The sequence below is a fragment of the Rhamphochromis sp. 'chilingali' genome (genome assembly GCF_963969265.1).
Source record: "Rhamphochromis sp. 'chilingali' genome assembly, chromosome: 12".
Lineage (NCBI taxonomy): Eukaryota > Metazoa > Chordata > Actinopteri > Cichliformes > Cichlidae > Rhamphochromis > Rhamphochromis sp. 'chilingali'.
In genome coordinates, this window is record NC_137939.1 from 181833 (window position 1) to 195634 (window position 13802).

The window sequence follows — 13802 nt, forward strand, 5'->3', positions numbered from 1 at the left end:
AAAACAAACAAACAAACAAACGTAAAAATGTTTTAGGTGGTTCCGAGATCCAGCCGAGCTGTGCGTGTTTACAGCACGCCAGTCAAAACGCTAGAATTCTCAGGTGTGTGCACACTCAGAGGTAGCCTACGCATTTAGATTTCTCTAGAAATTCAGTTTTATGTAATCGCCTGCAGATTGTCGTTCACTGTCACTGTCAGAGGTATTTCTGCGTAGTTACGGATCTGCTTACCAAGATACAAATCTCAATACACCCCAAAGATAAATATAGATTCAGAGATTTGTTTTTAATTTATTTTTCACATTTAGAAATATGAGCTTTAATTCATGCGAGCAAAAATTTTAATGCATGACAACTTTGAATGAAGACTGAAGATTGCTGCCGTTTTAATAAGAGGCTTGTTGGTTTTCAGTTAGTTTCGATTGGAGTTTTCTGAGACACGTACAGCACCTGTCTGCCTACAATGTGAAACCTCCATCACCCAACGTCAGTAACGCATATGCGCTGACGTCATCAGCTGGTCATCCAAAGGGACTATTGCCGACAAGTTCCCCGTGTATATCACAACTACCTCATATTCAAGTCACAGACATAACTGTACATGTTGTTGGCGACATCTAGTGGCGATTCTTTATATAACATGATGTGAGCAGTTACACAACACCACTAATATTTTTGTACCACTGTTTTGTATACTGTATTTAATGACATATCAAATACAATAAAACACAGATCCACCACAACATCAAACTTTTATAAATATGCATTCATTTAACTTAAATCACCAGACGGTGACAATAAATAACACTGAAATAAATAGTCTCAGACAATTAAACACGCTTTGAGTTGTGAGAATAAAAACACACAAGTTGAAATACTAGAAAATCTAATTTAAATTACTCCTGAAGGACTGGCCTTGTACAGCCAGTGTGACAAGTGATCATTCTATACAGTATACAAGATTCCTGCAATCACCTTATTAAATGACACATCATGACGAAAGCTCATTTTCACTGTAAGGAAAACTGATGAACAAAATAGACATACAAGAGTTCACAGGAATTTCCCTCGGTAACACATTCACTTATGTATACTGTGATGAATATGGCTTGTAACAAAAGGCTTGAATTCCATAACAATAAATGACATAGACCTGCAAGAGGAGGAGCAGCGTAGTAAGCCTAAAAGGAAGGGAGGTAAGCAGACTTCTCTCTTAATAAACATAACTGCATCTTTTCCTGTTCACACATGGACCCCATATATAATCTATTACTCTACATTTGTAAGGCTTGATTTTCATAAAGAATGGCATTGCCTCTGTTACATTTATTTGTACTTGTTAACTGTGCTATATAAATATGCCTCCATAACTGCAAATTAAGCTCCCTAGTAAAATTCACTAAACATGCAAGACAGAGATATGTGGTGCTGTTTTGTGCAATTTTTAATCTGACTACAACATCTGGCAATGTTAAAATAAACAAACAAAAAAAACATCTGTCAGAACTCACTGGCTGCAATGACGCAAAACTGACCTAATTTTAAAATTAGAATGACTTTTCTCAATAAAAACAGCCAGCTATAGATCCTGGTGGAGGTCGCTGTGTGAGAGAGACTGATAATCCATGCCTGATTTAGCTTGATGCCTTTGAGCAACTACTCTCTGGTAGCGGGCTTGTTGCTGGTAATCTGGGTTCACATTTATCCAGCTGTTGGCCACCCACTTCACTCCACGTCTGACCGGACAGTCGCCGTGAAGGGAATACTCATCTAACTCACCCATCCAACCTGTGGAAGCCAGGAGAGAAGCAGCATTTAAGAAGAAAAAAAAGTTTTAGCAGTTACTGGAGTCTTGAAAAATACCAACAACAAGTGTGACAAACATTTAGACGTACAACTGAATGATTTACAGATTTGATGTTTGCTGCACTGTGCTGACCATTTACCACAAGTTAAATATAATCAGGTTAAAAATAAAGTACACCCCCTTTCAATTCTAAGGTTTCACATATCAAGGCATTAAAAAGTCATTAAATGAAGTAAATACAACTTCAGGTGAAGAATGACACATTACACCGTGTCAGTATTTATTTGTTATTTTTAATAAATGTTAAGCCAAAATGAGATGCAGTGCACTTACTACTTCTATAGGAATTAAGATGATAAGTAGCAGCAGCAGCCCATTGCTGCTGAACAAATTCAGTTGATTAACCATTCATCAGCGAGTGTGAGAAACTCTATAAAAGCAGACGTTTTGGCAGTTTGCTGGTCTGGAGAATTCAGCTGTGTGTTAACAAAATGCCAAAGAAGAAAGACATCAGCAATGACAGGAAGACTTATGAAGCCATTTCCAAGACAATTTAAAGTCCATCGTTCTGCAGTTAAAAAAATATTATTCACAAGTGGAAAACATTTGGAACGGATATCAAAGCAATTTCACCCTTAGGTCAGACTCCACAGTAATTAGAAAAACCGCAAAAATCCCCATGAACTACATCTCAGACTCTACAGACCTCAGCTACCATGTAAAATGCTAATGTTCATGACAGTACAATTAGAAAAAGATTGAATAAGTGTGGCTTGTTTGGAAGTGTTTCTTAAGAGAGATCCTCTATGTTATACAGTGGGGCAAATAAGTATTTAGTCAGCCACCGATTGTGCAAGTTCCCCCACTTAAAATGATGACAGAGGTCAGTAATTTGCACCAGAGGTACACTTCAACTGTGAGAGACAGAATGTGGAAAAAAAAAAATCCATGAATCCACATGGTAGAATTTGTAAAGAATTTATTCGTAAATTAGGGTGGAAAATAATAATAATAATAATAATAATAATAATAATGGATTGGATTTATATAGCGCTTTTCAAGGCACCCAAAGCGCTTTACAATGCCACTATTCATTCACTCTCACATTCACACACTGGTGGAGACAAGCTACGGTTGTAGCCACAGCTGCCCTGGGGCAGACTGACAGAAGCGAGGCTGCCATATCGCGCCATCGGCCCCTCTGGCAACACCAGTAGGCGGTAGGGTAAATTGTCTTGCCCAAGGACACAACGACCAGGACAGAGAGCCCAGGGATCGAACCGGCGACCTTCCGGTTACAGATACGCTTCCCAACCCCCTGAGCCACGGTCGCCCCTAAATAAGTATTTGGTCACCTCAAACAAGGAAAATCTCTGGCTCTCACAGACCTGTAACGTCTTCTGTAAGAAGCTTTTCTGTCCCCCACTCGTTACCTGTATGAATGGCACCTGTTTGAACTCATCATCTGTATAAAGACACCTGTCCACAGCCTCAAACAGTCAGACTCCAAACTCCGCCATGGCCAAGACCAAAGAGCTTTCGAAGGACACCAGGAAAAGTATTGTAGACCTGCACCAGACTGGGAAGAGTGAATCTACAATAGGCAAGCAGCTTGGTGTGAAAAAATCAACTGTGGGAGCAATCATCAGAAAATGGAAGACATACAAGACCACTGATAATCTCCCTCGATCTGGGGCTCCACGCAAGATCTCATCCCGTGGGGTCAAAATGATCATGAGAACGGTGAGCAAAGATCCCAGAACCACACGGGGGGACCTGGTGAATGACCTGCAGAGAGCTGGGACCAAAGTAACAAAGGTCACCATCAGTAACACACTACAACGGCAGGGAATCAAATCCCGCAGTGCCAGACGTGTTCCGCTGCTGAAGCCAGTGCAGGTCCAGGCCCGTCTGAAGTTTGCCAGAGAGCACATGGATGATACAGCAGAGGATTGGGAGAATGTCATGTGGTCAGATGAAACCAAAGTAGAACTTTTTGGTATAAACTCAACTCGTCGTGTTTGGAGGAAGAAGAATACTGAGTTGCATCCCAAGAACACCATACCTACTGTGAAGCATGGGGGTGGAAACATCATGCTATGGGGCTGTTTTTCTGCCAAGGGGACAGGACGACTGATTTGCATACTACCCTGCCCCAATTTTTCTATATAAGGAAACACATTTCCCTCCAGGTGACGCAGAGAAAGTGGAAACGATGATATGGCAGGAGAGAAGCCTGCATTTGTAGAGTAAAAATAAGGAGAAAGTCATTCTATAATAGTGTCTGAAGTTCAAGGAGGAAACCAGAAAAGGAACAGGTTTCTGAAGTATTTCCACAGGAGTGACAATTGTTCAAATAAATAGATGAATAGCGACACTCAGGCTGAAATAACAGGAGTGCTGAATATGATTTGCCCCGAGACAGACACCGTGGTTCAAGTAAAAAAACAAAAACAAACAAACTTTGGGATCAAAAGTGATATGAACAAGACGACACGAAAAAAGAAAAACAGGTGGAGGCCAAGGTCCATATAGCCTAATCTACTGTCTACACGTTAGAAACTCAATGCAATAAAAAAGAAAGAAAAAGAATCCAGATTCCATAACAATTTTGAGTATTCTGATTACTTACGGTAGTTTTAACACCGTAAATATTAACTGAAAAGCAACAATTTTTATCATTATTTTTAGTAGTAGCATTCAGTTCAAAGATTTTTTTAATTGGCAAGGCAGCCAGGATGTGATTTGTTCATACACATGGCCAGAAGGACTTCTAAATTTGTTCCTAAAGAACAAATTCAGGTACGAAACTATTGATCAATTACAGATTTTTCTGTTTGTTCATAAGCACTGATAGTAAATTAGGGCCAATGATCCCAACACCGCAGCAAATCAACAACAGAATGGTTGAAAAAGAAATAAGTAAAGGTGCTGCTATGGCCCAGTTAAAGAACAGACCTCAACCTGACTGAGATGTTGTGGCAGAAACTCAAGAGGGCTGTGCATGAATGGATAACTGCAAACCTCAAATAAATGAAGCAAAGCTGTAAAGATGCACGAGCCAAAATATCTTCCATAGAGACATATGAAGTCACAGACTCGTACAGAAAACACTGACCTCAAGTGACTGCTTCTAAAGATGGTTATACAAGCCATTTAATCATGGGGTATATGTTTTTCATACACTGACTCTGCTGTTTGGCTTAGTGCTTTTAAAAAATAATGACTGTGTAAAATGTCGTGTGATCATGTTCATCTGAGGTTGCAGTTACCTGACTGAAGATTGTGGACTGATATGGAAAACCTTAGAATTGAAAGAGGACACATTTTCCTTTTACCAGTGTGGAGATACAGAAATTCTTTTATTGCTGCCATATAATCTGCATCATTATAACTGCATTAATAACATTCTTTACAGCATTAGTTCACCTAATAATATTTCTCACAGTCTTGATACTGCATTACAGTTGTTTATTGAAGATGTCCATTTGAGGATCCTTCCGTTATGTTAACCTTTATTAAAAGTATGGTTAGAAGTATTTTATACACATTGCCTATCTGTGCCTATTTTGAGTTGATGTTCAGTTCATTAAGGGTTTTAAGCTTCACTGGCGTGACTGTCCAGGTGATCCATGCTGAGGGAAACTAGAACATAGAAGGATAACTGCAATGCATGCTTACAGTACATATAATACATATAATCTAGGAATAGGCCTGAGCAGAGGCCCAAATGTTTCCAGCTTCTTGTTGCAAACCTGTTGCATTTTATTCTACTTGGTAACAGATGAGCAGAGTCAAGAATTAGCCTCAGAGACCCTGAGGGCTTAAGATTATTACCTTGTATGGAAGGTGTTATCAAAATGAGAAGTTCTATGTCTGTTTATAGCTATTAAAGATGTACAGAGATGTACGATTAACTGTGACTAAGGTCTGGAACCTATTTTAATCTGTCATTGACGGCATGGGGGGGCGTGTACCCCACTGCTTTATAAGTGTCCACAACACGTATTTTGGTCAGAAGACATATGTTGATGTTTTCTCCTGGCTGTTAATAAACTCAACGTTTGATTGCACTTTTCTGGGGCCTCTGTGGTTTGTGACACTGCTCTACATTGATCGATTTCGCGACACCAGGACTTTTTTTTAATCATACAATATGTTGTTAAGTTATCGAGATGTTTTCATTGCTGAACCCCTGCTTTTAAACCTAGTTATTTGTGTCATGGATGTGGCGAGCTCTGAGGTTACATGAATACTAATGTCACACTGAATGATTTGTGATCCTGTTCTTCAAATGATTCAGTAGTAAATGAGCTTTTGTGCTTTACAAAGAATTTTCCTGCCACTCATTCAGATGTACAGAGATTATTTTGTCACAATTCAATAAGACTGAAATAAAACTATTAAATAGCAGACAGACAAAATTAGCATACTGGACTGCTTACTGGCTTTGTGTGTGCAATAAATATAGCTAAAATCTTCTATTCTTACCTCTACCATCAGAGAGATGGTTGTACCACAGGAGAACTGTCCCAGCAGTAGGTTTAATTCTCAGATTCCCTCTGCTACACGTCTCCTGGGTGTCTGTTAAATCAACTCCATCCTGGACAAGTGCCTAGGACATGAGAAAAAAAACTGTAAACAGCTTTTGTCTAATAAGTCTAGTAAGTGTCAGATTTCTTTCCATGGCTCATCATCTCTCTGAATTATCATATGTAGGTTTTAAACACAGTGGAAAAAGTAAGGTACAATATGAAGGGACACTCACCTGCTCCTCATAGGTGCGATTGTCTGCCACAGGAAAGGTGGATTCACCACCTTCTTCTACAGAGGTGAGGTAGAATAAAACTGTAAGATACCTGGAATAAAATAAGAAAGGAAGCAATAAATGGAGATGCAAAAAATGGGGCAAAAAAAGGGGTTTCCTCCCTATGAAAGGGGACATTGTTCTGTTACACAAATACAATTAAAGTGTCTGACAACAACCTGTTAACTCATTCACTGCCATTGACGTCTATAGCCGTCAATTGCAGTGAATGAGTCAATGGGTTTAACTCATTCACTGCCAATGGCTGGCAGTGAATGAGTTAATAAAAGTGAATTTTAAAAGTACTTTCTAAAAAAAAAAAAGTTACATTATATTACAACAGAAGAGATGCATACCGGCAAGGGACCTCGGTGAGAGCAGATGTGTTTCCTGCCAATCGTGTATGCGCACAAGTTGTCTCTGAGTTGGAAGGGCTGCTGTCATAGTGTGAATTACTAAAGTCTCCATGTTCATAGCGAATGACCTGCAGTGGTTCGCTCAATTCAACTAATGCAGAGAGCAGACGTGTCAGACTGGTTACTCTGTGTAAAAGTAAAAGAAAAATTTAAAAAACAATAACACATTGTAAGACTTCAGATACAGGAGTGTGAATGAATAACGCCACAATAAAGCGCGCGTGTGTGTGGATAGTGACCTGTTCCTGAGTGTGCGCAGCACACGGTGAGATCCTGGGCCTTGGAAAAGCCAGGTATGCTTGCTCCTTTGTTTGAACTGACTATGAAGCTTCCCACTTTTCTCTTGTCCTGGATGCTGGGATACATCATAAACATGCCTAAAATCCCCCAATGTCAGCATCCCTGCCAGACATACACATAAGTAAGAAGAAACCAGTCTTTCAGTTAAGCAGTGTCATGATTTCAGTTTCAGTATGATTTATGTTTGAATTCTACTAGAGGAAACGGTAAACTATAACAGCCTCCATTCTTTCTTTTCTTCAATTCCTTTTGCCTCTATCTGTAAAAATATGCTTTTACTCTCAGCAAAAATGATTGTCTGGTCCCCATCAGTTCCCCTGGGAGACAGTGTCCCAGCCACAACAATAGCTCCAGGGTGCCAGAGGAGAGATGGCCAGGGAAGGGGGGTGGGTTGGTAAACCAAAAAGTGTGGAGGAGGGAGATGGGGGGATACAGGGTATCCGGGGGAAAATTAAGAAAAGGGGTTGGAGAATAATTGGTTTTTAATGAGATGGGACGAGGCACATCCGGACTGGGACGTGTAGAACGCCTGGCACAATGCTATCAGGTCAAAAGGGTGTCACTCTTCTTCCTGCCTTGCCACTCACAGACTCGCACGCAATCACAGCCACCAGTGAGCAGTTAACTCCATTCTTACCAGTACACAGCCACTGCAGAAGCACTCACACACAACTGAAGGAGACTAGCCTAGTATTTACACACTTGAATTTGACCTGCACTTATTTACTGAGTATGTGACAAGTTTGCTGAAAGCAGGTGGAGACCAATTGCGACTAGCTAAAAAAAAAGAATAGCATGTTTTGACATTAAGTATTTTAGGGACACAGGTTTCGAAAAGCCCAATCAGAATTGAAATTTTTTTTTTTTCAAATAACAAAGGTACAACATGGTGGAATAAACAGGAATCGATTAGGTTATAAACAGTATCTTCCAAATTAATTTTAGTTACATCTTCATCCAATTATGCTTTTCTAAATAGAGTCACTCAGGACAGAAGAGATGCATGTTTGAACTACATGAGCACGGACCTGTTGGGCAGGATTCCAGACCGGTCAGTATCTGCCGTAGATTGTCGGGACTCAACCAAGTTCCATCTTGAGAATGTGAATGACTCACAATCTAGAGGAAAGACCAGAGTGTTTTTCTGATCTCAGCAGAAAGCAAAACATGTTCTGACAGTTCATCTAATTTTACATTACATAGAAAATGACTTTTTCTGGAAATCAATTTTCCTCCTGCAACTGCAGATGCATAATGTTTCTCTCTCATCACCTCCTGCTTCTGAAGCAGCCCATCTTGGTTCAGGTCCAATAGGCTGAAGACCTCTTCTGTGCTGAGTGAAAGCAGGGGCTGGTTTGACTCCTCTTGTTCCTGGCTGGATGCTGTTGCCTGGCTGTCCATTAAGCCCTTGAGCTGAGCCAGCTGCACCACCACACGGCACTCCTCCTCAGACAGGAAGCCAGGGATCTCTGACAGGAACATAAAGACAGTAGTAGCAGATGTTATGATCCATTGGAGCCTTTGGCACATGTGACTCCATACTGCATGAAATACCAATTTATTTCACATTATCTAATACACAAAGCCATGTGACTGTCCATTACAAACTTTATGGGAAATCTAAAATTTCCCAGCTTACAGAATGAGAATAATGTAAGCTTCTCCCCAGTCCTCACTTCCATATAGACAATTAGAATAAATCATACATATTCCTCTTTTTTAAGTTCATTTTTTATATTATTTTACACCTTTTATTTTGACTCTTTGAATCTTATGTCTCTAATGATGTGTGAGTTCATTCTACATTAGGGTGATGCCAACTTTAACAACAAACTGCCTTACAGTATTTAAAATGGATGTTTTTCAACAACAAAAGGAGGTTCCTACTTCTCCTCTTTGGCTCCTAAATATTTCTTTCAGCAAGTCTACCTGTGTTTTCCCCCAAAATACGTTACACCGACAAAAAACTAAGTATTCTTAAATTAGATACAATATAAAGGCAAACATTACAAACGTGATTTCCTATAATTCATCCATGCCTTCAGTCATTTTCCATCCTAATAAAAGGCTTCCGGCAGGTCTGGCGCTTGTACAGTAGGGGCCTTGTTTGTCACCCGTGCCTTTTACACTGCACCCTTGGTTAACCCCCAGTCCAGTCAAGCCTCATTAATTGTGACAACTGATATGAATGAAGGGGGACTGAGCCTTCCTCTTCTCCCTCCCACCGCTGTCTCTCTTTCTCCCCCGGAAAGGAAGTGACCTGCTTGTCTGAACAGGAATCAGGCCACGGCTGCACAGCAGGACAACGCCAATTTTATTTGCATCCTGCGCAAATGTTTAAACAAAATGCAAAAGCATGCACTTTACTATCTGCACATGGGTCTCAGATGTTCTCTCGTTTCAGAATAATATCTGATGAACTTCTCTTGAACATTTCTTTGTGGAAAGTTACCCCCTCCTGTGGGCAGTAACAATCTCTTTACTATTAAGAACAATATCGGTTTCTAATGAGAAAGAAGTATTTATAATTTAAAAAAAAGATGCATAAATAATGCATAAACAAAGACAACAGAGGGAAACAAGGTAGTTAAGTGTGGGTTGACCGAAAATGTGGGTTGGAAAGAAGTGACGAGTTTCACTACTATCAGGGTCTGCATCTGCCTTAATGTATGCAAATGCCAAATGATTAACCTGGCTCTACAATACACATTTATATCTGCTGATCCATGTAAGTGCATCCATGTTTCTCTTTTAATATGCACTCTTCTCCTTTTCCTAATTCTCTACACCACCCCTTACCCCCTTCCTGTGCAGATCTGCTCACCACCCACTATAAATACACCTATTTGGCCATCCTCTCCATCACTTTCACACAGCGATCATCGATTACTCAAAAGAGACACTTGAGGATTTCTTCTACTTTTTGCCTTCTGAGCAGAAGAGCTCTGTCCTCATTAAATATCCAGAATGTCCTCCCATTCATCCTCCCTGCTATTCATCCTTCTGCTTGCTGGGCCTATTAATCTGTTAGCGGTGAGTCCCGGGAGAGTAAGTACAGGGATGGAGGAACAAGTGAGGACAGAGGGTAAGGTTGGATCTGGGGTAAAGAACAAGGGACACAGGGCAAGTATTGTGGACAACAGTGAAACTGGATTTGGAGATACCAGTGTTTCTAAACCAAGAGTTTTTCCAGGAGGGGATAGCGAAGTTCTAGGAGAGCCTGGTATTAGTAACTTCAAGTCCACACTTTCTATCAGCGAAGACGAACTATGGGAACCCAGCAGCTCCTCTCGCTGTGTCTCTATCCCATCAGGCATGGCCCTGTGCCAAAATATTGGCTATAACACCATGAGGATGCCCAACCTGCTGGGCCACGAGACTCCTGCTGAGGCTGTGCAGCAGAGCGCCAGCTGGTTGCCACTCCTTGCCAGAGAGTGCCACCCTGATGCCCGCATCTTCCTCTGCTCTCTCTTTGCTCCCATCTGTCTTGACAGGTAAGTTGTTATGTATCTTTTGTACTAGAATTTTTTTCATATTAATCTGACTTTTTATAGGAACCGTTATATCCCATGTTTTTGTTTAGAAATGGAGTGGATAGTGTAATACTGGAGGAGTCATAATTGCTGAAAGCACAAGATAACCACAAGTAGCTACAGACTTATTAACAGAAAAAAAATTCCAAAATGCTAGGTTAATGAAAATGTTGTTTAGGAGCACAGTCATCAAGGGATAACGCTTTTGACAACTATGCAAACTGTGCAGCAGTCTCAGCGGGAAAGCCCTGATTTCACAGAGAATCCAGGCCACCAGAAAAACCCTAAATCTCCTCTTTATCACATTAGCAGTCTGTGTGCAGTCTAGGTGTGAGGAACAAAAAAACAAGGACCAAATCTCTTTTAATCAAGTGTTGTGTTGTCCAGCACTGTGGTATTGATTTCAACCCATCATCTACTAATTGCTGCCCATCTTCCCTCTCCATCTCTTCTTCATCAGATTTATCTCACCCTGCAGAAGCTTGTGTGAATCCGTACAGGACAGCTGTGCACCGATCATGAGTTGCTATGGCTACCCATGGCCCGAAATTCTGCGGTGCGACCAGTATCCCGCGGACCATCTCATGTGTATCTCGTCCATCACTAACACCACCGCTGACACAGCAGGGCGTAGAGGTGAGAAACTGGCTACGCAGACACACCTGCTGACGCTGACTTTACTCAACAAGTGATTCAATTAGTGGTTTAACTATTTCAGCACCACAGGCGAGCTGTCGGGACTGTGAGCTGGAAGAGGCCTCCTCATCAAATGATTTACTTGAGACTTTTTGTAGGAGTGATTTTGGTGAGTTTCAATAAATATTTTTTGATTTTATAATTATCACACACATGTAAGGTTTGATAAACAGTAAATGTGACTAAGGACTTGTGCTTATCTGCCATCTTCCCAGTCGTGAAACTACGACTGACAAGGCTCAAATACAGCCCAGTCAGTCTATCTCTGTTCTCACTGGCTAGTAAACTGGACGTCCTGAAGCAGGGACCCTTGCTAGGTGGTCAGCTGCGCTCGCGCATCGAGCTGTGGCTGGAAAGAGATGCCACCTGCGTGAGGAACATGACACGCCAACACCCACGAGGCGGCACCTTTCTTGTGACAGGAACAGTGCACGGGGAGCGCCTGGTGGTCAACAAAGCTTTCACCTGGCAGAAACAAGACAAGAACCTGACGGCAGCTGCACGCAAGTGGAAACAATATCGATGCAGAAACTAGGATTATATGTTTAGGTAGAAAAAGTCGAACTGAAACAAGCACTAAACAGCTGTGGTTAGGGGATAATGTTTAATCATAAGCCTGTAAATAAACCTTTTCTTGTTTCATTTGTTGTTTTGTTGGGCTTTTTTCCAAATCATATCCAAACTATTGGTTGAGGAAAAGTTACCAGACAGTAAGATGGTCACAACTACAGTGCTCAATCAATATCAGCACCGTGCCAGTCAGGCAGAGTAGTTCAAAGAAATAAAAGATGTTAAATAGAAAATTTAGAGAGTTTTTTTTAAGTTTCTTTATACCTGGTCTTTATTTGCAAGGCTTACCAAACAGCAATGGTTTCAGACTAAGCGTCTTCATTTCATGTGTTTTGTCTGGGACAAGAGACACCCTCTGAACATGTCCAACCTGCAGACGCACAAAACACATAATCAGAATCAGCTTTATTGGCCAAGTATACAATGGCTAACACATACAATGGTTTTTGCTATAGCACTTCCATGTCACACCAATTACTTTACATGTTTAAATACTTCAGGTTGGTCAAATGTAGATGAAACTGTTTTAACTAGAAAGAAATGCTGACTTAACTTTACAGGAAGTAATGTATATGGGAGCAATAACCTTTGAGTCGAAATGTCAAACTATCATACCGATACAGTCCCCGTTTCTTACCCGTATTCCCTCAATGCGAGGGAGACTGAAGCTTTGACTGTAATCCTCCACATGCAGCTCTCTGGAGGACGGGGCAGGATGGGGTAGACTCTTCCCATTATCGCTGTCAGCAGCTGAGGACCCTCCGTCTCCACTCACAAGATCCCCAGGCCCGTTGTTGTAGTGCACGTAGAGCAGCAGGGCGATAACATTTAGGATGTAAACATGAAAGAAGACCATGACCACGACGAAATAAGCCCGAGAGCAGACATTACTCCTCTGGATGTGTAGACGAGTGGAGCGAAACGGGGAATTGAAAGGTAAAGATGAAGGTTCGTCATTGTCGTCAAATTCGTTCTGCTCTTTTAGATATTCCTGAGCGGCTTCCATGTTGTTATTATAATTATTATTGCACCAACTGAAAGCTGGATATAAATATGGATAACTATTGGGTAAAGTTATAGCAAAAGTCAAAAGGTTTGGTTTGTCAGATGGCTCGACGTTAGTAAACCTCAACTAGCTAGCTACCTATGTAGCAAACTCGGCGGAAAACCTCTGACCGTTTCGAGAAAAATAAACCTTGTCGTCTCTGCCGCTTTCAGTCAAAGAAGTCAGACAGCTTCGCGCAAAAAAGCAGGTATGCCCACAGCCGTGTACTTTGTTTAATATATAATTCATCATTAACTGACGTAAACCTAATCCCCCTTTAGCTAACAGATGCGCTGCCCCTGACAACCTGCCTAACAACAGGACGGACAAGCCAAAGAGTCACGATGGAGCAGGTCGTCGTTTCGGAAGTCTTGGTAAATCCATAGCGGCCTCTAATGGCGCACAGCCGAACAAAAAGAGCTTGTATTTAATTATTCGTTTTAAATGATTTTCGACTTTTCTCTAAGCTTTGCTGAACTACTTTGGTGCCCGTGATTTTACTTCTTCAGGCTCCACGCAGTTGACCGTCTGAGAGGTTTAGAGAGGAACTGCCTGGTGCAACAACTCTTAGCCTCCTAAGACCCGAACTTATCCACGACATGCATTTTTAATTTCTCTTTGATATTT

At 41.1% G+C, this 13802-nt stretch overlaps 2 protein-coding genes across 2 annotated transcripts; one reads left to right on the plus strand and one right to left on the minus strand.

The window, feature by feature from the left end:
• Positions 1–348: 348 nt before the first annotated feature.
• LOC308407422 (transmembrane prolyl 4-hydroxylase-like) lies at positions 349–13504 on the minus strand. The gene is made up of 9 exons (XM_080899055.1): positions 12768–13504; positions 12419–12500; positions 8604–8800; positions 8360–8450; positions 7271–7433; positions 6972–7157; positions 6577–6667; positions 6300–6423; positions 349–1789 (listed from the first exon to the last, which is right to left on the minus strand). The coding sequence occupies exons 1-9, from the start codon at positions 13134–13136 to the stop codon at positions 1581–1583; spliced, it is 1512 nt and encodes a 503-aa protein (XP_080755181.1). The 5' UTR covers positions 13137–13504; the 3' UTR covers positions 349–1580.
• LOC308407423 (secreted frizzled-related protein 5) lies at positions 8808–12387 on the plus strand. The gene is made up of 4 exons (XM_080899056.1): positions 8808–10825; positions 11325–11500; positions 11583–11669; positions 11776–12387. The coding sequence occupies exons 1-4, from the start codon at positions 10299–10301 to the stop codon at positions 12093–12095; spliced, it is 1110 nt and encodes a 369-aa protein (XP_080755182.1). The 5' UTR covers positions 8808–10298; the 3' UTR covers positions 12096–12387.
• Positions 13505–13802: the final 298 nt, after the last annotated feature.